Source organism: Etheostoma cragini, chromosome 10 (assembly GCF_013103735.1).
Source record: "Etheostoma cragini isolate CJK2018 chromosome 10, CSU_Ecrag_1.0, whole genome shotgun sequence".
Taxonomy (NCBI): Eukaryota; Metazoa; Chordata; class Actinopteri; order Perciformes; family Percidae; genus Etheostoma; species Etheostoma cragini.
The window spans coordinates 849,055-876,991 of NC_048416.1; the positions used below are offsets into that span (position 1 = coordinate 849,055).

Genomic DNA, 27,937 nt, shown 5'->3' on the forward strand with positions numbered 1-27,937 from the left:
GCAGTCAATCGGTCCTCCCATCATGTCTTTGGCCAAATGAAATGCCACTGCATTTGTTATTTCCTGGCCCTCATACATTCATCTTATTCCCTTTATGTTGTTAAAGAGGTTCGCTGTATTGCGTTATGGCGCCAACACAACTTTACGGTACTCTTTGCATATGACCTGTTCTTGTTTTGTGTCACTAGCATCCAATTATTCATAATGGGCATTTTATTCATTTTTAGATTATTTTTTAAAATGTAGTTATCACTGGGGATAGCCCTGGCATTTTGCGCTAAAAATGTATGCATTATGTTACACGCCACCCAAAATGCTTCCACACAATGGATGGCCGAGCCCCTCGGCCCCGCCCTCTGCTACGTCAGACCTCTTTCTGACTTCTTTTTGTTAAGATAGTTTATAGCCGTATGAAGACTGCTATCTGTTAAAATTTCCTCCCGCTACTCTGTCCTCTGTGACTGTCTCCATCTAGAAACTAAGCTGCACACGGTGCAGGGGACAACTCTGATTGGCTCATGGAGGCACGTGATCAGACAGTGGTTCATAGAGAGTTAGATTGGCTTTTCCAAAAAAGAAAACGTTGATACGGTGTGTTCTATGTATGGAGTGACACATTTTAAATACATACATACTTTATATGAATATATATATATATATATATATATATATATATATATATATATATATATATATATATATATATATATATATATATATATATATATATATATCTCATGGGAAGCCGTGATCGTGATTCAAATTTGATTGTTTGTGCAGCCCCAAAGGTGACCATATCAAACTATTCTATTAGCCAAAGTAGACGCCAAAGAGCCACAGCTAGTGATAGCAAAGATGGCTTAACTTGTTTTCTACAATGGTAAAATACCCACACTGGAACGGTTTGGCACTGTTTCTACTTGTTCCACATTGTTGCATCTGATAAAAAAGTATAAGTACAAGGCTCTCCCATAAAGTGACAACCCAGTAAACCTGGAAAGTGTGTGACGGGAGCCGGAAAATGAATTGAGCCCACTTGTCAACATTATTACATGCTACATTTGCTTAACGGACTCAGTGTCACTTATGAAGATTACAGTGTAAAATTAGCATTAAGAACTGAGGGAACGTAATCTCTGGAGTTTTGTTTTGTTTGCATTATTCGGAGTGAATTTGTAATTTGAATTGTGCGAAGACCACAGAGAGAATGAAAAGAAGTTTCTAGTATGCCCCTCACAGCTGTGCCATCTGTCTTAAATTAGTTCAGGGTGTTATGGAGAGATTTAACTGAGCTGTAAATTTGAAGCATATTCTCATGGTGCCGAGTGGATGTGAAGGCCATTTAATGCAGAGAAATACTGGACAAATATTGATTTGTTTGCCCTTTATTATGTGTTTATACTGTAACAGGCCAATGGCCCCCAAAGTGGACTCCTGGCATCCACTGTGTAAAAAAATCTACTCTGTGGTGTATGCAGCCGTATGAATCTATAATATAAGCCAGGTTTGTTTGGTTATACCGGTTATATCCTCCACGCTGTCGCCACCCCTCATTCCCACAGCTCATTCTCATCGACTCCGTTATTTCTCCCATGAGTTGTGTCTATATGTAATTACCCAGTTTGTTTGCACCTTGGCTCTGACTGCCTTTCTTGTCACAGCCAGCTTGTGTTCACAGAAAGCGTGTTTGTGATTGCGAGGGTTTGCATGCACCAATCAGTCTTAAGCAAATGAGTGTGTCACAGGCAAGAGCATGCAACAGTGCTAGTCTGTTCCCCTGCACATGTGTGTGTCACCCAGAGCCCACTCTGGCAGACATGGAGGGACAGAGAGAGGGACCTTGTTGACTCTAATCCCTTTGTTTTGAGTCAGATTAGAGCTTTGTGAGGCGTTTGCGAGGCCTGCAGAATGTGGATTTAAGGATTAGTCTAATAAACAGAGGCTCTGTGGCACTCTGCAGCCCAGTGTGGAGATTACACAGGCACCGAGAGCAAGGAAGAGAGAGGGGTGGATTGTTTCCTCCTCCCATCCCTTCAGTTTCATCCTGACAAATGCCAGGATGAGAGGAGAAGAAACCTAGAGGAGAAAACAGAAAGTGGGTGAGGTCTCATCACATTTCCTGATCAGTGTGGCAACTTTCATCAATGCCATTCCCTGCAGGGACTACAACTCTGAGTCACACATGCAGACCTTGGGATGTGTAACTTGTATCCCATACTTTCGTATGACCTCGAAAATGCAGAATAATTACTGTACTCAGCCTGGCTGATCACCGGGGACGTCCCATCGTTCTCTTTCATACTTGGCAAAGAATGCACAGTATTCGCTATTAATTTAGACAGCTAAGACCAAAAATCCTATCTCCCACACATTGCTGCTCAACATTTTTACAATAATCTTGTCCACAACTAAATTTGTTTTTCCGTTCTATTTCAGTTCAGTATGAAATCAACTTGAAGGAAACCCTGATAGAACTAGGTTCAATTACAGATAACACATCTTGTTTTATTTTAGTAGTTGACCTTATTGTTGTGTGGTGCTGCAAGTGAAAGGCCTGATTTGTGCTCACTAATGAGGGGCTCCAATATCTGAGCTACGAGCGCCTGCTGCTGCATCGTTGCATTCGGAGGTTGCCTTGTTAGGACGTGCTATTAGGAAAAAAAGAAATGCCTTTAGTGCATCAATATCATGTCAATGACACACACAAAAACACGCCAACTTATAATCATGCAAATACAAAAAGTGACACAGCTAGTAAATACCACGACCAATCACACTTAATAAGCAAGTGGTTGTTTTTTTTTCTATTTGGCTAAAAGAGGTGTTTGAGGTAATGAGGCGAGGTGTGTAGGAGAGAGAGAGAGAGAGAGAGATGAAATGTTGCTTGTCCTGCACGCCCCTCAGCTGTTGGCTCACAGATCATCTTGGATCCAGAAAGGTTTCCAGTTGAACTGGAGCCATGTAAGCCGCCCCAGCTATCCTTTTGCCTTGTGAGTGTATATGTATATTTGTGTGTGTGTGTGTGTGTGTGTGTCTTTGCGTGCACTTTCAATACCACCTGAGATCGAAGACGTGATTAATGACTCCTCTGCACGGTGAGGAGCCTCTGTCAGAGCCCAGTCCAAAGCTCCTACAAGGCAAGCTTGTGTGTTTGTGTAATAGAGAGAATGATAGAGGGCATGGTGCGTTTATAGATGTGGATACATAGAGGAATATTTATATATGCTAATACATGTGAGAATGACACACATACACACTTAAGTTTCAGTACAAGGAAGTAATCAGGATGCCTTCCACGTACAGTGAAGTTCCAATGAGCCACATTTATGCAGCTTACATGTGTTATGCATACAATGCAATTAAAACGTATATTGTACATAATGAGATATTTGTCAAAAATGCTATTAATTACCATACTGTGTTTAAAGGAATTACATTGATTCAGTATGCACCCTGAGAAAAGATTTCACTGGTGAAAAGAATGAATTAATCACAAAGATAATAAGGATTTACACATAAAGAGATGACGTATAAGCGGCTCTTAAGGGAAATTCTATATGTAAATATGTAATCGGATGCTTTGATGAACTGTATAATATTTGGGCCTTGAGTAGGATGCTCTCCGAGAAATCAAGATGCATGCAGGTTTTTTGGAGACGTGTAATTGAGCACAAGTCTCATAACGACGATTTGTTTTTCCTCTTTATTCTCACGCAACCTCTCTGTACTCCGCTCTCTCCCCGTCTACTCCTTTGTTTCTCTGTCACTCAGAGTCTTCCTCTCTTTGTATTCGTGAACAAACTGTGTAAACAACTTAATTTGAGTAGCAGCACAAAAAGCAGCAGAAAATTGAGAGCAGAATGCTTCATAGCCACATTTTTGTCTTTTGTGATAACATTGCATTGCTGTGTTTTTAATAGGCTGTCTTTTGCTATTCAAATTCCTTTCAAAGAAAAAGAGAGACAGAATGAAGAACTCCATCTCTCGTTGACAAAGAGTGTTGGAAGAGTGGATTAAGTTTCTGATGGAATGGCTCCATGCTGTGTTTTATCGGGCTTTTAGCCACCAGTCCTGTTGGCTGATTGTTGCTTTTGGTTTGGTTACAATTGAATTAAATGAGCCAGATAATGACTGGTCTAATACAACCATAAGATAAGATCAGAAAGAAATGGCTGCATCTACATAAGTCTGCACTACACATGTAGATTGATCTATTCGTCTAAGAGACATACATATTGTACATATGGGTATAGATTTACAGATTTACTATAAAGTACAAAGAGATAAACAATAAACGACTTAGTCAAGTGACAGAAATATATTTGGCAAATATTTGTAATAGATTTTTTTTTCTAACAAAAAATGACAGTTCCAGCATCTCACTTGACAGGATTCGCTGCAGTTCTTTGTTTTATGTGATGATAAAGTGAACGTTTTGGGGGTGGGCTGTTGGTCAGAAGATTTGAAAAAGTCGCCTTAGGATAACAAGACTTTCCTTTTTCTCTATTTTTGGATGTTTTATAGATCAAATAATGAATCATCCCTGATTTGAGAAAATATCGAGAATAATTCATGAATAATAATTGTAAATTGCAGCCCAAACAGTGAACAGCATAGGCCAAGGACCCCTTAGCTGAAAGAGAGACAGGGTAGGGACCCCCTAATAGTTGCACATTAAACTGGACTAGATGGATAAGATGAATGGATATTATACATCATGTTTTAATGTTAAACATACATGTGGAAAGCACAGTGAATCCACAAGCTGGTCTTCAATGTGTAAATCAAATGTTTGTCTTTCACAAATTTCGCTTTAATTTTATTATGTTAAATTCATATCAATGTACATTTTCATGTGTTTTTTGTTTTACATAATTTGTGCACATACTCTGAGGATCCCCTAGGGGTTACAGACCCCCTGTTGAAATCTACAAAAAAAGCTAAACTGTAACAGCTCTTTTGTAGAGGTTTGTCTAGAGTATATATTATAATAATACATAATATTAATTTGTAGCTTACACAGAGTAAACATGGCCTTGTGTAGCTTCCTCCTAGTTAGCTGCAGTAGGAGTCATCTGGACAGGAACTCTCCCCCAGTGTGATGGCCCTAAACAGCCTCTATAGTAGCACTCAAACACCGCCTCCGTGCTTATCTGTCTGATAAATGAGATGGCTGGATGGAGTCTTTGCAGCTAATTGTCTTCGGGTATCTAGCAAATGTGCATGTAACCATTACAAATGCAGTGAAATAATATGCATGGCAGAGCTGGGTCGATTGCGATCAGCGTGTTCCCAGAGCCGACTGTCTCTGCAGTGCTTTTTTCAGCCACATTTGAGGCATGATGCAACAAAACCCGTAATACCTGAGGCAAATTTTAACCCATGTATGCACTACTGCTACTAAAACAATGGTGACCCACCACTTTTACAGAGTGGTCTGTTGGTTTCACAATATGTGTTTTATTTTTTTATGAGGACCGACTGAATTAGCCACATCAAGGATGTACGAGCATTTTCAAGAAAGAACAAGTAGTTCACAGGTTTCCGAATGTAACTTAGTGGGACAGAATGTGTCAGATATGTTTTGTTTCTGACAGGTTAAGAAAACTAGATGCTGATTTTCCTTGTGCAAGAAACACTCTTGAAGCCTGTGATTACACAGCTAAAAAAACGTTTCTGAAAATAGCTGCATCTGATGTTGGGTTAATACAGTTCATATTGCTGACTCTTTCTTTGATATTTGGACTCGTTCAGAGGTTGATCAGGTTGAATGGGAATTCATCTTGTCCAATGCTCGCTAATCCATTGATGTCATTAGCTTCCAATTAACTGAGCATGATTTCTAGTTACATTGTGTAATTTTCCATATTTTTCTTCCCAACCTCTTATTTGTAGAGAAAAGGCCATTATCTGTACCAAACTTCACCTCTGTAATTTTGAAAATGAATTCTCCTCCCTCCCTGTCAGCTTCCAATTACATTTCTCATTCTGCCTGGATTTCATGGTCACTTCACGGTCATGCACGTGTCTCTTCTCCTTCGTCTAACTATCCTTTGTCGACTCTCAGGGAAACACAGCTATTTGCAGGCTTGTGTGGGGGGGGGGTTGTAACGTATTGCATGGATGGTTGTATAGGAATATGCATCTGTGTGCCTGATAGCGTACCATGAAATTGTGGTAAGAAACCAGTCAGAACTACAAAAAGTTATTATACTTCTGATAAATGAGATAATCCGCGTCAGTGTGATGATCAGGGGAGTTGGACCGCTGTCACCGGAGTAATTAACACAAAAAAGGTGTGTGTGTGTGTGTGCGCGCGCTTCTGCGACCTTGAGGAAAACACCCGCCTGGTTGGAATGTGATTGATATGCGTTCCAGATTTTGTGATTAACCCCCTCGGCTTTCTCCACTTTATCCATCTATTTCTCATTCGGTGTCCTTTCTCCTGCTTCTCAACTAATAATACACCTACAAACTACTACGCAAGTCTTGCGCCTATGATAATAATAACTAGCATGTTAGTTAGCAGTAATTAGCCTGTTCCTATGTTAATATAAACTAGCATGGTAATTAGCCTGTGCCTGTGTTATCTCCTAACATATACCTACGCTCTCCGTCTCTACGGACGTGCGTAACGTTAGCATTAGTGGTGTGACGTCAAATGATATGGTATGATTCAAAAAATACATACAGTATGGGAAATGTATTTATACATAAAGCTGACCCCTAATTGACACCTGCAGAGACCTGAGGACCAGGTAACCGTAGTCCTCAGATTGGACAGATAGTCTAGCTAGCTGTCTGGATTTACCCTGCAGAGATCTGAGGACCAGGTAACCATAGTCCTCAGATTGGACAGATAGTCTAGCTAGCTGTCTGGATTTACCCTGCAGAGATCTGAGGACCAGGTGACCATAGTCCTCAGATTGGACAGATAGTCTAGCTAGCTGTCTGGATTTACCCTGCAGAGTTAACCATAGTTACAGCCCACAATTATGAACTATTTCTGTAACATAATCTAAAGCTTTATCTCTCATATGCATATCAGTATATCACAGTATATCAAGTACAGTGCACACACTCTCACAAAGGCCCATCACTTTCATAATGCCAGCCACAGTGTTCCCAAATTTGCCGAGCCAGTAGCCCCCTCTATTTCCTTACCCTCCATTCAAGGTACAAACACATTAAGGTTGAACTCCTAATAGCCTGTGTGATGGATGCTGGAGCTTAATGAGCTCTTTATGAGACTTAATACCTACTGTTAATCAATGGACATAGCAGGGCACTTTTCAATACTACCTTCTAAGCATTTTAAAATGAGCCCTCGTTGAATAGATTGACTCACATTTTGTTCCCTTGTCTCTCTTTCACTCCCTTCTCATTTTTCTCTGTCCCAGTGTGCAATTAGTTACATCACATATTTTGAAATGATGCCTATTCTTTAGAACTACATACTGTCCAGACTGAGAGAGATTTTGATGAAAATGCAGTGCTACGCTGTAATGCAGTGGGTGGACCAGACGTTCCTCAGCCTGAAGCAAATGCAACATGGATGACCTATTTATTACCATAAATATCCCATACAGGCAGCTGCTGGAAGCGTTCCTGTCAATTACTGCTGGTTGTTGTATTGTTGTACTTTGATCTTTAACTTCTAATGTAATGCATCGCTCAAGGCCACTGCGCTAGTATCATGCAGTATTAGCCTCATAATCATGTATCATCTGCGTCCACATGTATAAGATTTGAAAAGATTAAAAGTGGGCTGGTTCTGATGCAATACCAATGGACTGATCAGAGCAGGTGGTGTGTTGATGCACATGTCAGGGCCAGGTACCGCCATACTGTATGTGCATTTGAGTGTGTTTGTTGTTTGGGACTGTGTGTGTGTGTGTGTGTGTGTGTGTGTGTGTGTGTGTGTGTGTGTGTGTGTGTGTGTGTGTGTGTGTATGTATATCTGCATCTGGCTGTGTTTGATTATCCCTTACAGCCTCTAAGGAAGCGGGATTCATTCTCACTCTGATAATGAGGGAGAGACTAGCAATGCCCTCAAGTCATTTCTCCTCTTCTTCCATTCTTCCTGTTGCATCCGGCTGCTTTTCTTTTTTCTTGCACTTTACCTTTTCCCAGCCTAGATAATCTGCATCTCTTTTCCCATAATTCTGTCTGTCTTTCCTCTTGGCTTTCCTCCCACTTTCTTGACATCATCGTTCCCCTTTTTGTGTCTGTATTTCTGTGTAGCTGTCATCGGTTTAAGACAACTGGACCGTGTTTGAGTCACTCCCTGTTTTTAGGTCATAGATTTAAATGCTGGCTGACCATTATTCATCTGCCCGGTCGATGGTTGAATATCTCTGTGGACTCCAGCAATGGCAGCTCTGTTTCTCCCCACATAGCACAAATAGCCTTACTTATCCCGCATCAATACTCTGATGTGTTGCATATTTGCCTGGTTGCTCAAATGTCCATTCAACGCACTCCCTCTTACCTAACTTTTCCTGTAGATTCTCCGGGGGGTACGAAGCAGGAATGAGTCACAGCAGTGCATCCATTAAATTTAAACCAACCTTTTTTGCTTTCTTTTCCACTCTCTCCATCTCTCTCTCTCTATCTCTGTTTTCCAGGTGACTGAAGGGGAGATTGACATTACGGAGGCCCACTAGGAGGCCCCTTCATCCCCCGCCTACCACTTTCTCCTCCTCCTCTTCCTCTACTTCCATCTTTTCTCCCTGAAAGACCACCCCCGCCTCCCCCACCCCACCCAACCTCAGCATGGATCTGAAGGACCGTAGGCACCGCTCCCTAACCAGGGGCCGCTGCTCCAAAGACTCCCAGTACAACAACTCTTCCCTGGATGCAGACGAGTGTCGTGTGCCCACCCAGAAGTCCTACAGCTCCAGCGAGACGCTCAAGGCCTTCGACCACGAGCAGAGGCTGCACTATAGCGGCTGCGTGACTGACCTGGTTCACCACGAGGCTGATGAGTACTCCAGGCAAGGTGAGTTCCTGGAGCAAAGCATTCCCTTCAAATGCTTTATTACACTGTAACTTGGGGCTTGATCCATACTGTGCTGGACTGGAGACCTTACACGCAAAATCGAGTCAATTTAATGATTTTACAGAAATAGTTCAACATTTTGGGAAATATACTGCATACTTAGCGTTCTTCTCTGTTGTACCCTAACTATGTGATTAGAGCAATCAGCTGGTTAGCTTAGCTTAGAGACAAAGACAGCTATGCTTGTTTTGTCCAAAGGGGACACCTCTAAAGCTCCCTTATGAACATGATTTATCTTCAACATGTTGAGGTTGTACAACATGCTGTTTTTACACTTTTTGCGTGGATTAAACCATAGATATAGAACATTCTATGTATGGATTAAACACACAGTGAAAGGTGTTAATTAAAGAGCAATGGAGATGCTCATAGGGGCATTTCTTTCTTTTTTTACTTTGGACTGAGCAGGGTTAGTGGTTTTCCCCTGATTTCAATCTCTGTGCTAAGCTGAGCTAACAGGTTGCTATTGTTGGTGTCATGTTTATTTCACAGACATGAGAGTGGTATTAGTCGATTAATTATTTTTAATATATTGTTCTTGGGACATAAATCACCTTCTAGATATAACACATAATGAAGGCTGCCAATTGCAGCTAACAGGCAAAACTGGTTGGAACTCAAGGATGTAGCAATTTCCTTCACCAATTTACCAATTATCTCTGTTCTCTGTGCAGCTCCAGTAGGCACATCATTTCCCTGTCCAGCACGTATGGTTGAGCCAAGCATACCTCTTCGTTTTTAGAGCCCTTCCAGTCCTGTAATGTGATTCTCAAATATCTGCTATCACACATTAAACAGTCACATTGCTGCCCCATGTAAACGTTTTTCAGCTGTATACCACATTTAGGCGCTGTAGGTTTCTTGCTAGGCCTCGTGGCAAGCTTTTAATGTAATCAGATAGCGTAAATGCTGCACTTTGCAGCCGAGGACCAAAGCAGACCTTTAGCACGGGAAAGCCTGTCATAATGAACTTCTGTATCCCCTGGTGAGCAAGTAGCCGATAGGCCGATAGGTCATCTCAAAAGCGATGGGCCTGCTCTCATAGGCATATCTTTAAACTGTGTGTCTGTGTATGTGTGTATGTGTGTGTGTGTGTGTGTTGTATAGGGACATGAAACAGGCAGTATTGATCCTTGGCTAGTGAAAGGAGTCAGACTCAATGGGATTGATCTGTGCTAAGCTCTGTTTTCTCTGCATGGACACAGACACGAGAGGCAGAGAGCTCAGGGCAATACAACACATGAATGCAGATAAGAGAAGAATAACAGTAAAATCACCTTCACAGACAATAGCTGCATGTTAGAGAGTCCTTGATGGTATTTTCTAAAGAGAACATCTTCATTATAGCCTGAAAAGGTAGACCTACTGTCAACGTTTCACGTGACTGTGAGTGGTTTCAAAAAAAGAAGAGAAATTGATCAAGCTGAGAATAGCTTAAAGAAGAGAAATGTTTAATAGCTCACATGTTTTTAAAGAATACAACCGAAGAGCTTTTTTTTTCAAAGGTGACAATATAAAATGGATGATTGATTGGCGGGATGCTCAAAAGATTGAAAGTCAGTGGTGTGTGCTGTCCGGACACACTCCACTGCTGCACTGAGCTGACCTCACACCAGGCGATAGCTGGTCGATACCACAGTCCTCTCAGCCTATCAGCTCCTTCGAAAGCCCAGAGCCACAGATGCATCGTGGGAAGTGTGGCCACAGGAGACCAACAGTGTTGCAGCACCATATGGACTGTGACACCACAGGAGGAGAAAGAAAAGGAGTTAGAGTGAGAAAGACGGAGAGAGAAGCAGCAGATGAATCGAGTTGTCTCCCTCTTTCAGCCAAACATTTTTGTAACTAGTACTTGAGACAGTGAGGGATTGAAATAATGTGTTCCTCCTTGGAACAGCTTGTAATTTACAGGCAAGATGGTAAGTGTAGACAGAAACTTTCTTTTCGTCAACAGTAACTACAAAAATTGGACATAGGGGAGACTTTATTTAGATAAAGTCCTCGTTGTTTTAATGAAAACCTAACAAATGGTTAGAAGGGGAGGTTTGATGTTTGAACTGACGTGCAATATTAGTAATTCATGCGCTTATGAGGCCACACTATAAAATATGATTCATTTGGATTAAATTAAAATGATGTTTTTTGGTTGGGTGAGCCATCATGACGTTGCTGCTTCTTGTCGAGTAGTTTTGAGGTCATCTGTAGCTATTCTAGGCATGTCAATTTTTCTTTAGTGATATTGTGTTGCACAAACAATTTACAGGTCTGTGGTGTGTTGATGCGTATTGACTTGGCCTCCCGGCTATCATTAGAATCTTGTGTGAGCCATAAAAGGAGTGAGTTGGACTGGAGCACCAAGGGAGCATGTGCGTCACACACGCACGTACACACACTCACACAAACTGTTGCGGAGTTCCATTTAGATGTATTGGAGTGGATGCACGGTTACGTCACTGAAGTTGTGCACGCATTGTGGTTGACAGAAAAACAGCAGGAACAGTGATGGATTTACTGTTTTTCAGGGACAGCTGGCTAGTTAGCTAGCTATCTTGCTAATTCCACCATGCTTTAATCCTACACTGGTGCAGAAAATGAGCCAAACAGTTGACAGGTGGCCAGCGGCAGTGCTGACTCCAGAGACGGATATTCTAGCTAGCTAACTAGCCAGCCAGCCCTATCTTATCCATCCCCGATACAGGGGCTGCCCCGCTCCCAGCGACGTAGTCTGCCACCGACAGCCCGGGAGCAGCGGGGACTGTCGATGAATTGGCCCAAGTGTAAGCTGGGAGATGTGTTCCAGCAGGGAGTTTGCTACGTTCCTCAAGCTCTGTTAGCTTTTTAATCAAATAAATAAACTCCCAAATTGTCAAGAAAGGAAATAGTCTTACACCTATTTCCTTATTAAACAGAAATATACAGCCTGCACCTTCTGAATTCAAGTTTCTCTCATTTACCTGACTTCCTTTAGTTACTTTGACTCATCCAAAACATCGCCACTTCACACACCAAAGCTTAGTGTTTCCATTGGTCCAACAATCCAAATAACTCCTTAATTGACAAGGTAAACTGGAAATGGCTCTACATGCTGGCTCATTCTTCCGAGGTAAATCATTAAATTAGCAAAATAAAATGACAACATCAGTCAACAAATTGCCCAACCCTACTACTACATTGACTCAATTTCTGTCCAAAAAAACATAAATACTTTAAATGAGCGGAGCCTTTGAGGTTTCAGTGGCCGTGGTTTTATTTGAAGTGGGTTGGAAAACGGTAGACTCCACCATGACTTTCACTTTCATTCACCAGTTAGGCTCCGCCCACAAAACTCGTCATTGCGGTTTACCAACATCAGAAAGGTCTACAATGTAGCTACTGGACTCACCTGCAGAACAGTTCATATTCCAGTCACCTTTATCTTGATGACTTTCACTGGTTTTGTTGCTAAAACCTCGGGCACATGCAACATTTCTTAGGCACAAATGCGGACACAATGAATGTTTTGCAAGTCAAATTGTTATTGGGGCTGTTTTTGTAATTCTGAGAGATAATTTACATGTAGTTATGCAGTGCAAATTAAGAGGAATGTAGCAGATGTTTGGATCGTTGATTGAAATTCTTGCACAACACTAAAAACACCTTTCTTCAACAATCAAAACCGTCATTTCTGTTGGACAAACATGTTCATATGTTTAAACATGTCTATATCTCTATGCTATCATGTGAAAATCTTAAAGAACGTCTGGCTTTTCTTACTATATTTCTAGATGTGCACAATAGTTCTTCTATAGCTTACTGTAGTTTGAGTCTTACTGCAAAGATATCATAGCTTTTGAAAATAACTTTCCCACTGCATATCGTTATGCATGAAAACTTCACTGGAATTTCAGTGATTCCTGAAGGGTAAATTCACTTAAATAAGTAACATCATCTCCCCTTGGAACCATGTTTGGAGTGTGTTTGGAGACTTTCTGGGATGCTGTACATTTGTGTTTTGCCTCCCAGGCAAGAAATATTTTCTGTGGACTTTCCTCCCAGTCCATTAGGAAACTGTTTGCTGCTTTGAAAGGAGGTGAGGAGGAGCTAATGACCTTTATTTAGACGCGCCTCAAGTCTACATGCTGCTAATGTATTCCTCCTACATCCAACATGTTTGTCCTGCTCCAACAATTTTGAATGGGTTGGCCAAATTGTGGACCAAGCAATATTCATTAGAAATAACTGTCAATTATTACATGTAACGTGCTGAACCTTAAGTTAACTGCACCAAGCAGCTGCTGACGCCACTTTCCCGCCAAGTTCAGGGAGACTCTACAGGTTAATAGGGTAAAAGAAATGTAACAAATGTAACCAATTGTTTTTGCAGTACAAGTTTTCTGTAATGTTTAGTTAAATATGCAAATAAGTCATTTTCTAATGCCAACTTTTGGTGAACTTAAGATAATCTTTATGAATAAATAGACAATGCTAAGTAAAATGTAAACGTGTAATTTGGATTTTTTTTTGAAGAATACATGTTACGGAAGCAATATAGTGCCACATCTCAAAATTGTGTGACGCCTTAAAATGGCATCAGCAGAATAGATACATCGCTCACTACTGATTGGTCAGGTAAAAACGTAACAACAACCCCCCCCCCCCCATTTCCCAGCAAGTATTGCAGAGATTGGTTTCCACCTAAAAACGCCCCCATAAGTCCTTTTGTTCTAGCAGCAATTACGAATCATGTTTAGATTTGGAGTGGCATCGCCCTCTAGTGGCCGTATTGATTATGACGGGATCAGAGCAGGAAGTAAGGTGGGGGAATATAATATTTAAAGTGATTATATTATGCTATTTTGTGTTTCCCTGTATTGTGTTATGTAGTGTATTTTTTGTGCACGTTATAGTTTTACAAAATGTAAAAGCCCAAAGCCCCCCCCCCCCCCCCCCCCCCCCCCCCCCCCCCCCCCCCCCCCCCCCACAAGAGACTTACCATCTCCAACAGAATTTGTTTGTCACAAATTGCTCCAAACAGTTGTAGTCCAGCCACGTCACATCTACGTCTTCCAGCTCAGTTGGAGGCAGCGCAGTAACGCTCAACATCACTGGAAAAGAGATTCTACTAGACTTCACTGGTCTCCGTCCAGAGCAACGGGGTCTGTTGGACCGTTTCTCTAACTGTCTGTGCGTGGCACGCCTCATACTCTGCCACTGACAAGCTAGCAGTATTTACTGTGCATGTGTGACTCCAAACAAAGATGGTACAGAAGTGAGATGCCTCACTCTGTAGCTAAAACAGATAGCTTCTGGTACAAACTCCAAATACAGTCATGGACCTGAACATGAGTATGATGTGAGCTCTTTAATGAAAGATTATTTTTGAGGGCTTTTCCCTTTATTACAGTGACAGTGGATAGACATTGAAGGGGGAGAGAGATGGGGGTTGATCTAATCTAAACTTAAATAAGTAGTGCAGAAAACACGTTTCATGCTTCCTGTGTCCAGTGAAGTCAGGGCGGTCTGGACGGCGATTTGATGCAAACACGGCCTATGTGACTGTCGGTTTGCGTAGGGTCTTGGCACCGAGCCACATTCCTGCAAGATTTTGTAACAACACAAACACCCTATTGCAGTGATTGGCTACGGAAGAGAAGAAGTCACTTCTCTGAGCCTCTCTGGCCGATGCTCTGACCGTTTTAACCACATTAGGTGCCCATGGCCAGACGGTTCGTGAAAACCATGAGCCTCGTCCGCAGCGCCTTGGCCAAGCTGAACGCAAGTAGCATGAAACGTGTTAAACCTCACCAAACTGCAACCATTTCTCAACTTTAACGACCGGTTTAAAAGCGTGACGTTACATTCTCTGGTTTAGACGTGAGGACAGAAAACATCCTGTGGGTCAGATGTCCTGCCACCACTAGGGTCACTAAGACTCCTATGGGTTGTGGAGCAGGGTAGGAATAAACAACCCATGTTGGTGTATGGTTTGGAGGACTTATTAATACAATGTCAGGCTGAATGAATTAAGTGAAACGTAATAGCAAGTAGAGTTGATAAGTGCTGTTGTATTTATTTTTATATCAAATGAAGCAGCTATACCAGGCTATATTTTACAATTCTGAAGATACCATACACATTTCAAGTAAATCATTTTCCTTTTCAGTTTGTTCTCAGTGTTAGATAAAGCGTGTTTGCTTGTGTATTCCAGACCCCCCGCTTTCATTGGATCTCAACTCCATTGTTTCCCCATTACAGCCTTATTACCTAGTCTGCTTGGATAAGCACAGCCAAATAACACATTCTTTCCTCACCATAACATGCAGCAGCCTGGGAAGCTCATTACAAGTGTTCACTATTTAACACCACAAAGCAACATATTTGAAAAAGTCACTAATTCCAATAATGTTACAAGCCTCATTCACATATAGTTAGAAATAACAGAGAAAGGTTTGCCTAAACACTAGCTTCTTTTTTTTTATTTAAAAGTTTCAGTTTCCGGTCATATTTTCTTAGCCTATTCATTCAGGCTGAATATTCATGTATTAAACCTTAACTGATGATCCCATGACTCACATCAGGTGTAAACTCTAATATGCCACTCTGAGCAGTGCAACAGAGCACACAACACTTCTTCTCGCTCACTGCAGTCTCTCCTTGTTTGTCTGCAGACTTTCACCTCTCTGATCTTTCAACCCACACTGTGCATCTTCTTGGCTTTCTCCCAGTCTTTCTCGATGCTCCAATTCAACACATCCCAGTGGTGTGTCATCTCCCCAGGGCCACCGCTAGACAGAAGGCATTATCACAGCCGCTGCAGTCTCTAGAAGCTTTGGCCTTTCCTTTTAGAAGGATCTAAATGAGCCCCTTTACATTCTCCTCTGTTGTTTTCCCTTCAGGGATGGAAACCACACAAATAATCCACACCACCCACCTTACTACCTGGACAACACTTAACATCATCTGCTGTCCCTACTCATTCATCCCTCTCGCCATCTTTCCATCTCTCACTTTTTTCCTCACTTGCTTATATGTCCTCCTTTGCTCTTCTATCACACCTACCTGCTTTCTCTGTCTCGTTTTTTACCCTCGCTGTTCCTGTCTTGTTGCCTTAGTGATTGCATCACACATTTGTCGTATTGAGGCCCTCTCTATGACTCTGACAATGAGCATACCATGTGTGTATTTGTGTATCTTTGCCCGCTATACAAGCTCTATAGTCTTGACATGTCATCTTCACAGATGCACTGAAATGTGCATGTCCGTGCTTATATAATTAGGTTTGAGGTCAAACCCATAACAATACTGGCCATTTTAATTCCTTCTTCATACTCAACTTTGGCGTGAACAAATAACTACAGTAGCCAATATTGGTTTGTCCCAAAACTCTGCCAAACTCTTCCACTTGCATCCTGGCGTGATTGCCTCCACTTCCTCTTTTCAAGACTACACAAGAATGGACATGGACAGGCATAATTTGCTCTTTCCTTTTCCATTCTTTGAGGAGTGGAGACTTCCAAGTATCTGCACGAACCGCAGCAGCTTCTCATGATGTGCCCTATTGAGTGAGATTCAGGGACTAACCCTAGCCATCAGCCTCATATGTGACTTGTTTGCAGAATCCTCCATGAAGGGATGAGAGGAACCTGCATTGCACGGCCGTACTTGTGATTTATCAAGTCCTTGGCCAATTCAAAGCATCAAGGTTTTATTCCTGGTACTGGTTGTCCGATGAGCACAACGCTGACTCTATTTCGGCTGGTATCCTTGCCGCTTCACAAACCTTTACCTCTGCTTAGTCAGGGCTCCTGCACAATGGTGAATGGTTGAATCAGTGGGATGGTGTGTACATACCGCGTGGTATGCCTCCTGTTGAAGCGTATTGCTTGCAGCGGCTGCTGGCACCATGTGTCAAAGAAGTAGACTGTAGACTGTCACTGTCTGCAGCCCTCCACAGACAGTGACAAGGTTGAAAATGCATAGGCATTTGGACATTCTTGGGAGTGTAAAACTCCACACAAATAAGATACAGAATGTGAGTTTACTTCTGCATGCACACCTGCCTGTGTGTCCATTCATCGCACTGGAGAAAACAAAGCAGCTGCATGCTATAAAAAATGAATGGTGAGATTAAATGCAATCCCTCCTCTCCTCCTCCGATCCCTCTTTGTCTTTGTCTTCTCCGATGGCATTCTGCGCCTCTGCCAGCTGCTGACACTCAAAAGCATCCCGTAGCTGCAGCAACAGAGGAGTCGTTGAAGAGTATCCTGGGGCCGACTCCACTCCGCTCCTCCAGTCCTCAATGCTCACCACTCACTCCATCGCCATATTCACTCTTTTATACACAGGAAACGGCTCTTGTGGGTTTGCATGCGTGGTCCCCGCACACGAGAGGAGGTCTTTAAATAGAGACTTAACTTCCAGTAACATCTGGTCCAGCATTTGGCACTCATAGACACACTCAGGCTGCTGTACATGTCAATAGGGCCCAGTTTACAGATTCACATAAGCTCTCTTCCCTACATCCCATAATGTGTCCGTAAAGATTGTGTGCTTTTGAATGAGGAGAGATGAATCATTGTTTTAGGACTAAGTATAGATCTGTCAGAACTAGATGTGCCCTTGGGTTTCACTCTGTAACATTCTTCACACAAACCAGAGTACACCTCAGTAGTTAGTTTGTCAAATCCGGTCTGCCCTATGGAGTGGGGGGGGTAGCTATTAGCACTGATGCTGGCACAGGTGCATGCACACACATTCAAACACTGGGTAACAAATGAGACAAATAATAGCAAGAGGCCAGGGAAATGCATGCTGAAGGTGCCAGCTATTTAGCTCTGATGCTGACTCTCATTCACACAGACACACATGTGCGTGCCTCACACACAGACACACACACACACTCACACACACACACACATACACACACACACACAGGTCCAGAGAAATGAATGCTGACATCTGCAAATTTCTTAGAGTAAAAATCATTTATCAGACAATGTTTAGTGGGTTTTGTGAGAGTTGAGTTAATCTATGTTTACTATGTACTGTAATGACCCTGTTTGACTCTGCGTTGGCAGTGTGTGATAAATGAGACAGATTGTAAATGTCAGTGTTATCAAGTCTTGTTTTTTCCTCCTTTTTCAGCCGAGTCACTTGCTTCCTAGCCTGTAATTAAACATGTTCCCCAGCAACATAATTTAAGAGTGTGTGTGTGTGAATGTGTGTGTGTGTGTGTACGTGTGTGTGTGTGTGTGTGTGTGTGTGTGTGTGTGTACGTGTTTACACAAATGTATGACACATTTCATTTTATTTATTTAAAATGTAGGCTATAACCAGGAAAAGTTTAATTGTGATTAAAAATCTCTTTTACAAGCGTGTTTTGGCCAAGACAACATATATCACTTACAAACAATACAATTTGAGATGACTGCACAGCCGGGATACCAAAAGAACACTCAGGTCATCATATTCTATCTCATTCGGGCAAATAGCTCAGTCAAGGCATCTAGAACCTGATGTACTTTCCTCTAACTCGTTTAATCTATTTCTGAAAACACTTAAATAGATGAGCTAAGACAAAAACCAGTCTGAATATGTACTGAGTTGATGGCGATATGTGATCTCAACGCCAGATGGGAGACATTCCTAAACATTGGACCTCTAAGATGAGTCAAAAATTTAAAAAAACTTTTAAAACCCAAAATTTGCTTCCACAGTGACTTAGATTGGTGCTTAAACTGTTGAACAGAATCTCCATGTGTCCTTTACAGCCTGCCAACCACTTGGGGAGTAGGTTCAGTGTCCATTCAGATCTTTCTGAACATTTCTTATGTAGCACAGCATCGTTTTGATATCTCTGTTACTTACATTATAGAACATTATTATTAAAGAACATACAGGCATACATTTTTCAGAATGTTTAATTCTGAAGCATGACTTACTTAAAATTATGTAATATTTAACATATTACTTTTTCTGAATGAATACTGCACAAGATCCGTACATACTGTAGCCCAGCAGTGCAAACCTCCTGGAGATATTCACTGCATGATCATTTTAATAATTTTTGTAAATTTGCACTGGTACAGTGTCTGTATTTATTCATAGTGTGGGGTATCCACCTCTCAGCTGTGAGCATCTATAACTCCTATCTCCATGTAAAATCTTTATACTAACTAAGGATATTCAAAGATTCCCCTTTTGAAGTGTGTGCAGTGGTTGTTGTTTTTTCAGAATTCCTAAAGAGCATTTCATTATAAAAGTGATTCCTCCGTGGGTGTGAGTGGAGTACCCAGTGTTATAAGCAACATCGAGGTATGTCTCCCAGGCGGGTCAGCTCCGCCTCCTATTCATAGAAGAGATGTGTTTCACTGCTTAGCGCTACACCTCTCAGTGACAAGACCTCCTCCCGAGTGCATGGTGTTGTGTCATGTCCCGTCCCGTCCTGTCATGTCCTGTCCAACCCAGACTGCTGTAGGAGTAGAACTAGCCCAGGGATGGATGACATTTGTCACACCTATTTTGGGCTCCTCATTATGAGGTGATAGGGGCCCCCGTGGCTCAGGCGGGACCCAAAGGAACGGATGTCATCTGGGAGGTGTGGGAAGTGTTTGACCATGACTCACATATTTGGATATATGTGTTAGATCGTTACTGCACTACTAATGGTGGCGTTAATGACATGCCACATGCAATGGTGTGTGTGTGTGTGTGTGTGTGTAAGCGAGCGAATGGACTTTTGATAATCAACACCAAGCCTTACGAGGCGGACTGTCAGTGTTCTCTGTCATCCTGTCACAACATGTCAGTCACACAGGGAAGGTAACATATCTCTGCTACTGCCACTCACTATGCAGGCCTACAGCAAGGAGCACTTCATCAGACAACAAAAGTTGAAAAGAAATATAACAGCACCGTTTAATGAAACACTAAATAAATTAACATTTAGATTTGATCACACAATTGCTACAGGACATTTTTTAAATGTTACCTTGATTCCCTACATGTGAAATGAATGTGTCAGTGTTTGAAGTGATGTGTGTGCTAAAGCTTTGTTAACTTGTGTTTAGTTTCCAGATGTCAAGACAACATTTTTAATCATTTTAATCTTGACAGCTTAATCTGCTGCAAACCACTTTATTTTTAATCCCGGCAAATAAGAGTCAAAGAATAATCCTCCTCTTTGAGGGATGAGGCGTTTATCTGATGGTCATGAGAGTGATACTCTCGCTTTTCCAGACCATCCACACAGCATTCTGGGAGGAGAGCAAAACATGCTCTGGTTTCTTTAAACCAATCCCAATCCTCATGTGCGGCACTAAATTTCACACAGAGTCGCTGCAAAATAATCGTGCGAGGGAAAACTCAGATTGGACAGATAGTCTAGCTAGCTGTCTGGATTTACCCTGCAGAGATCTGAGGACCAGGTAACCATAGTCCTCAGATTGGACAGATAGTCTAGCTAGCTGTCTGGATTTACCCTGCAGAGATCTGAGGACCAGGTAACCATAGTCCTCAGATTGGACAGATAGTCTAGCTAGCTGTCTGGATTTACCCTGCAGAGATCTGAGGACCAGGTAACCATAGTCCTCAGATTGGACAGATAGTCTAGCTAGCTGTCTGGATTTACCCTGCAGAGATCTGAGGACCGGGTAACCATAGTCCTCAGATTGGACAGATAGTCTAGCTAGCTGTCTGGATTTACCCTGCAGAGATCTGAGGACCGGGTAACCATAGTCCTCAGAAATCCACCAGAGGTTAGAACACTACCACAGAGACACAGTACGGAGACGACATACATGCATCTAGCGTAATTTTCTGCAGCACCGGAGCAATCCCAGATGTGGAACACCGAGGAAACAGAATACGAGCGTGATAAGATGTTTAGCTAAAGAAGAAAGACTTAACAGTGACATCATCCATCCATCTACTCCTTCACTTGGAGTAATATCACGAGACCCTTTAATACTCCAAACCAGAGGTGACAGGTTCATCAGAGACCAGATGGGTGTCAGAAGAAAAACACAAAATAACTATTTTATTAGTTGTATATAGATTATCTTTTTTCTTCTTGCTAAGAGTCCCAATATATGTTTGACTTTATGAATTTTAACATTGTATATTATCAAGAATCATATTGAGAATTCTGCACAACAAAACGCCCAATGCCTTTGTGTGTCAAAGCAAAGATGTTGATCTCATTATCTACATTTGTAGAGGTTTATTTATTAACATCCTCACTTCTGATGTGTGCGCCCATGAACCGTTTGCTTCATTTTATACACCACTGTACTGTAAATAACTTCATCACCATGGAAACCCTGATTTGTGAAGATGTTTATTAGTATTCCGCTGCTGCTGTGTGTTTGTGTTTGCGAGAGAGTGAGAGTAATGAATGAGGGGAATAATTGTGTGTGTGTGTGTGTGTGTGTGTGTGTGTGTGAGACAATTACAGCTGCACAACAACCCTACAAACCTTTTCTCACTCTGACAGACAGCAGTAATCTAAAGGCTCTGACGACCCAAGTTGATCAAATAGTACCTCAGAACCCAGCGGAGCGATGCCGACTCGAGCGTACGTAACGTACATGCACAAGACGGACTACGTCTCCAGAACAGCAGCAATGTGTATTGTTTCCTAAAAAATGAAAACTGGCAGCTGAGTAAACGAACGCCTCACTGGCTTCCGACAATGATGGCGGCTCGTTCGGAACAAGATCTCGTGGCCATGCAGTTGCTGAATCTGTCTGAAATAGTCTTCATTTAAGGTCGATAAAGGTCAGTTTAAAAGATTTCAACCGATGTTGAGAGACTCTAGCCACGCTCATCCCGCTCTTCATTTCCGGGTTAGCTCTCTACCAATCAGATTGGTCATTGAGTTCAACTGCCCGCCTTCTGATTCAACAAGTCAAACTGGCCCAAGTTAAAGACGACGGCACGCAACACACCAAACAGACTCCAGTCGCCTTTAAACCTTAGACCTTTTTAAAACATGCATTGAAGTCAAAGCCAAACAAGTCTGTCGTGCTTTGGTGCATTGGTCCAATCCACTAGGGGGGTTTACCAGTCAGGTCTCTGCAGCACTCGTCTGTCTGTCTTTCTCTCTGCAGCTCTCTCCTGCTGCACACAATGACCAAGGATTTCATCATTCTTCACTGCCTCATCTCATGATCCCCTTTATGTCATCGGCTCGCCTTGCCCCCCCCCCCCCACCACCTGCACCTTATCAACTGTACCTACCCCAAGTACCTACCTCCTGACTAGCACAACCCATTTGCGATAGAAAAACAACAGCCTGGCTATACAAAGAGGCACAAGACAGCGTTCTGCCATCAGTGTCGGATTTAAGCAATGATAATGTAACTGAAAAAAACATTTAAATGCTTTCAGTTCATTTAAATTCATGTATAATTATTTTAGGAATCATGCATGACTGATATTTTTCAAATGAACAATTTAAAAAAATCCAACACACCCCTGCAGTACTCCGAAGTACCCGTAGAGGATTGTGTACCACCCCCCCACCCCCAAGTTCTCTCATACTACTCACAGTCCCCCCTTCTTCTCTGGTTACTAGTACACTAGACACTAGTACATATAGGACCTTGAACGGATCAGCCCCACCTTACATCCAGGACATGGTCAATCCCCTCTGCATCCGCCCAACCTGCTTCCTGCCCCCCCACAGAGAGGGACAACTCACTCAATGAAATCTGTTTGCTATCCTGGCTCCTAAATGGTGGAATGAGCTCCCTATATACATATACATCCCTTTCCAAAATATGGCCTCCAGCGCCCCCCCGTCATCCTCTGAACGCCCCCTGTTGAGAAACACTGAAATACAAAGAGGGGGAACACTTTGGAAGGGGTGATTTACATAAACATGGGCAGAGATAGACAAATGTCTGATAGAGGATGAATAGTGGCCTCGAGAGTGTGTGTGTGTGTGTGTGTGTGTGTGTGTGTGTGTGTGTGTGTGTGTGTGTGTGTAATGATGAGATGACGGAGAGGAGGACCAGCTGTACTGTAGACTCCGATGAGCTTATAGCCAGCTCCTCATCGGTTGCTGTCCTATAATACACTCAGTACTGTATGTGATTTAGTTTTTGTATTTCAGCAAATAAAGCCAGATAAGACTTCATTGATCCCCATGGGGAAATTCACATGTAAGAATGTAAGAGGTACGAAAACACATTTGAATGAAATACGTATGTATTAAATAATTAAAATAACCAACTAGATGTAGAGCCTTTTGGATATGAGCCTCTCTTCCATTCTGCCTGCGTGTGAAAACAGCTGTGCAGACAGTTTTGCAATAGGGAGGTCAACACTGAGAAATGCGTGTAACTTATCATATCGGTCTGAATATAAGACTGATTTATCTGTTAGGTTTTTTCCTGGATATACGTCTGAATAAGGGGGGTGGTCTTATAGCCTGGGAAAACCCTGACGAACCCCTGGGAAACTTGAAATCTGCTCTGCAAGTCCTTCTGGCCGAGAGCACATTCAAGCACCATTTCCAACTTTTCCAAATCCAGGCCCCAATCACAACCGTTTGGTCGGCCCAGAGGCATTTGAGCGGCGTTCGTTGGTGACGCCCCTTTGGAAATGAGCTGTGAGTTACAACTGAGAGGGGTGTGGTGTCTGGTATTTGGGGTCTAGACTTTCATTCGTCATCAAAGTCGCAGAGGCTGGTTTTACAATGTAAGGGACGCCACGGCAACGAAATGATCCACAATCCATTTCAGCTGGTAGCACGCATCTCAATGTCACTATCGTTATCCACATTCATATTCATTTACTATTTAATTTTGTTAAGATTATTTTGGGGGCATGTTAGGCCTTTATATGTATGGGACAGCGTAGACTTAAAAGGGGAGGGGGAGGGGAATGGCATGCATGGAAGTTAGAACGGAAGTGCAACAAGGCGTTGTCATGGAGATGATACGTTGCCTAAAAATTCAACCAGCCAGAGAAAATCTTTTAGCGTTCATTTAAATGTGACACTTATGAGCAGATATTGAAAATATTATTTAGTTTAAAAGATGTTAAAAACAACAACCTACCTTGTTTTATTTAATGTGTTTTAATTAGAAATATTTTAAATAAAATTGTTTTCTTTATAAAAAACAAGATTTGGTCTTTAAAGAGTTTTTTTCCATAAAATGAGTTTTGAAAGAGAGGGTTTGTCTTATATTCGGACCAATATATAATATACATGATATGAATAAACAGTACTCTTCCGTTTTACATTCCATCTCTCCTTCTGTCTATTATATTTTTCAAAAACCCACTGAGTAGCTCAATGTTTTTTAAAATGCATTTTGTGTAGTCCTGAGTGAGGAGGCGAGACAGTGGGACCCATTCCACAGAGAAGCACCTTTAGTTGGGACGTGGTCTCAGAAGAGCATGCGACCCCTGGAAGTTGGCTCCTAACTACTATATTGGCTCTACTTTGTCATTTCCTTCATTTCTCTGACTCTCCTCAATCTTTCCTTCTAACACTTCGGTTGAAACATTTCTTCACTTAGCCTCTCTATTATTAGGAAGGCATATTTATATTTTATTGCTTCGTAATTTACAGAAAAGAAAACCCCAAAGAGAAATTCATTTTTCTCAGGGGTGCTAAAGTGCTGTGTAGATTAATTTTGAATTGGATGCAAATGAAAATGGAAAATATTGAGAAATGGCACATTTTTAGCTGCTATTAGTCACACATTTTAGCACATTCTTTGCTGTGACAAAGATAAAGCTTAAAAATAAAGCTTTCACTGTTATTAACAGTAATTTTAGCCATTCCAGGGGATTGCTCGGAGCCTGCCGTGCACAGTAGCATTTGCTTCCTGATTTTGATGCATCCTCCACCCAGAAGCAAATCAGTTCACTAGTTCAGAGCTTCGGGTAAATCAGAAATTGTTTGGAACTGCAGCTCGCTCAAAAACTGAGAAATCATGTCCAAGGGTGGCCCGCCGTGTAAACTATTGGATCTGGAAAAAGCAACATAATTGCAGGCATTGAAGCCCACACATTCTGCTTATTTTATATCCTATAGAGAATTACACGGCGGGGTGAGGGAGAGTCAACCAGCATAATGCAGAGTCCTGCTGCCTATACTTTGCCTGTCAAACTGCTAACAAGCTCAAATGATTTTTTAATGATAGGCCCCTCTATCCCACAAAGCTGTCTACTCACAAACACTCAGACTGCTACACACACACCGCAACATTGCACGCATTCGCTCCCACACACATCCATAATGACTTTTATCAAGGGAAGTACATGTGGTTTAATGGATCACTGCAAATGCCATTCCAACTCACACTATTGTTTTCAAGTTCCAACAACATGCTTCTTTTTCCCCTGTGTCACTTCTTCTTTTTTCTGAAACACAACATGCGGTGCATGAATACTCCAAATGATGATGTAGCTCAGGTGCAGGGAGCCAAAGTCCCTGCTGGGCTGAGAAACAAGTGGAACTAGAGCTTTTACCATGTCACGTTTCAAACAAATGATGGTGCTTTGTAAATCAGAGTCAGTGTATAAGATTCAGTTTGTGGCCTTTAGGTTGTTGCGCTGAAAAATGTTAGGGGCCCCGTTGGTAGGGGTGTGTAGCTCCAAGTAACGGTGAGGCAACGTAGTACGATCCAGGAAGTTAGAGTAGAGGTCCGAAGGCATTGTAGACATTGCAGCAAAATGGGAGCCTGGTTAACTTATTTGCAGTACAACTCTGCATTTGTGGTCCATCTAACCCAAACTAAGATGTTTCCACTAACTTAACCAAGTTGCTTTACATAAAACTCAACTTTAACCATAACCTCAAAATATAGTAAAGTGTATTTGATTTCAGCACGGCTTTGTAACAGTTTTAAAAGGACAGACGAATGATGGCGGTCAGACGCGTGTCAGGGCGGGGACAGAAGACTGTTGGGGTTTTATTTGGAGGACTTGTGAGGTGGCTGGGTTCATCCACAGAAGACTAAAGTCATTCTGAATGTGGCTTTAACTTTTTTAGTTATGCTTCTGTTCCCCTTTTCTTGTTATTCCTGTTTCACGTAGTGTAGCTCCCTTCCCATTTGAATTTGATTGAGCATACTGATGGAGTTCCAACGCGTACGTGTCATATTCAGTTTCACTGCGTTCTGTCGTCTGTTGACCGTTACCAATAATTTGTACCCCTATTCGCTCTTTCAAATCTACACACATATATATATATATATACATATCCTATATGCAGCAAGGTAATGACGTGTGTTTTTCTTCTTGTTATGCCCATTACATGAAAATGTCGTTCTAATTTCATTTGATTTGTATACCATGAAAAAAGTTTTATAACAATAAAGAGGCGTTGTTTACTTCTTAGGTTGTGTATTTGTGTTATTACATTATCTGGGTCAAATAATTGTGATATAACCCAAAGATGTATCTGGGAATTCATTCAAAACTTTAGTTTACTTAATTAATAAATACATATTTTAAATATAACTTAAAGAGACAATCATGTTGTTAATTGCAATTATTATTTGGAGACAGTTAATTGTACAGCAAAATCTGGAATAGTTACAGCGCTACTGGGTAACAACTACTTCTTTTCACATGTTTTCCTTCTCTTCCTTTCTTACACTCTGCATTAAGGGAAGCCTTCTACACCGCGCTGCTTTCGCCTGATAGCACACTGTAATGGAGATATGCATACAACCCATTCAACTGATCTGTCATCAACTGCCACACAAACATACTGTACATGGTAGCATGTACACAATGGACAGATGCAGATATTTGCTCAGTCCAAGGAAGCGTCTCCAGGCTCAAAACACACATTACTGCACATCATGAGCTCACGGATGACAACAGCATTATATTAAGAGGACTGCATTGATCTGATTAAACTGCCCCCGCATCTGTCATGGCATCACATACGAAACATGTGATTGGTTTTCTATTTGTGGAGTAACTGAGATAGATTTTCATGTCTGCTTCAACCCGTTGCACCAATCCCTCTTTCTTTGAGTACATGTAGATTGCTACGGCATCGGGCTGGGTCTGCCGCTGACGGTGATAAGGAGTGATTGGATTTTGCATATGTAATCACTGGTTATTGCATGTTAATCGTACAGAGTGGTGGCCTGTGGGATGTGACATTAGATATGTGTGGCGAGCATACACACACACACACACACACACACACACACACACACACACACACACACACACACACACAGTTTAATGTAGTGTTTGTTTGGACTAGAAGATGTGTTTGTGGCCCAATTATTGTCATTGTAGTTAGATGGGAGGATTTGCATAAAGCATAATCTTAACTGTGATTGTGGAATAGACACCTCTCTAGCGAGCAGTTCAGTTCAGGATGATGTGCTCACTGATGTTAAAGAAAGAACCCATGTGCTCTACTCTCTCAGGCTTCCTGGAGTTCTCTCCCATCCTCCTACGATACTTCATCTCAGGTATGGGTTTATTACTGGAGTTAGATTCTGTGCATATCCAATAGTGATGTTGTGTAAATTCCCAACGCATTGTAAAAGTCCCTAGTGTCACGTATAGTAAAGAAGATTCCTTATTTGTGATCCTTTATGATAAGTTGGAGGAAAAGACAAAGAAGCAAAGAAGACGAGGAATGGTAATGTTCCCTGATGTGTTGGGTAGCTGTAGCCTAGCAGCTGAATCCACCTGTAGAGTTGTTGGCTCGCCTTTGCTCACCTGTCCAGTCCATGTGTTTGTCTGAGTAGAAGTATAGAGCCTGTCACCACTTCCCCGGGCTTAGTTTCCTTTCAGGCCCGCCGTCTCTCCACTTCTTTTCAGCACAACTCTCAAGTTTCATCGAGTCTGTGAAGAAGAGCCGTGAAGATCCAGCAGACGATTGTCATCTGTTTAATTCCTCTCTCT

General features: G+C 41.9%; 1 protein-coding gene across 12 annotated transcripts in view; it reads left to right on the forward strand.

Moving 5' to 3' along the window:
- tenm2 (teneurin transmembrane protein 2) overlaps positions 1-27,937 on the forward strand; it is a 227,050-nt gene that overhangs the window by 69,847 nt on the left and 129,266 nt on the right. For 7 of the 12 annotated variants that reach the window (XM_034884104.1, XM_034884107.1, XM_034884112.1 and 4 more), the window contains exons 2-4: positions 8,628-9,001; positions 27,454-27,498; positions 27,633-27,671. In XM_034884104.1, coding sequence (XP_034739995.1) covers positions 8,776-9,001; positions 27,454-27,498; positions 27,633-27,671 — 310 coding nt within the window. In that variant the 5' untranslated portion in view covers positions 8,628-8,775. Of the gene's footprint in view, positions 1-8,627; positions 9,002-27,453; positions 27,499-27,632; positions 27,672-27,937 lie in introns of those variants that run through there. The other 5 variants (XM_034884110.1, XM_034884115.1, XM_034884109.1 and 2 more) reach the window with 3 other exon arrangements.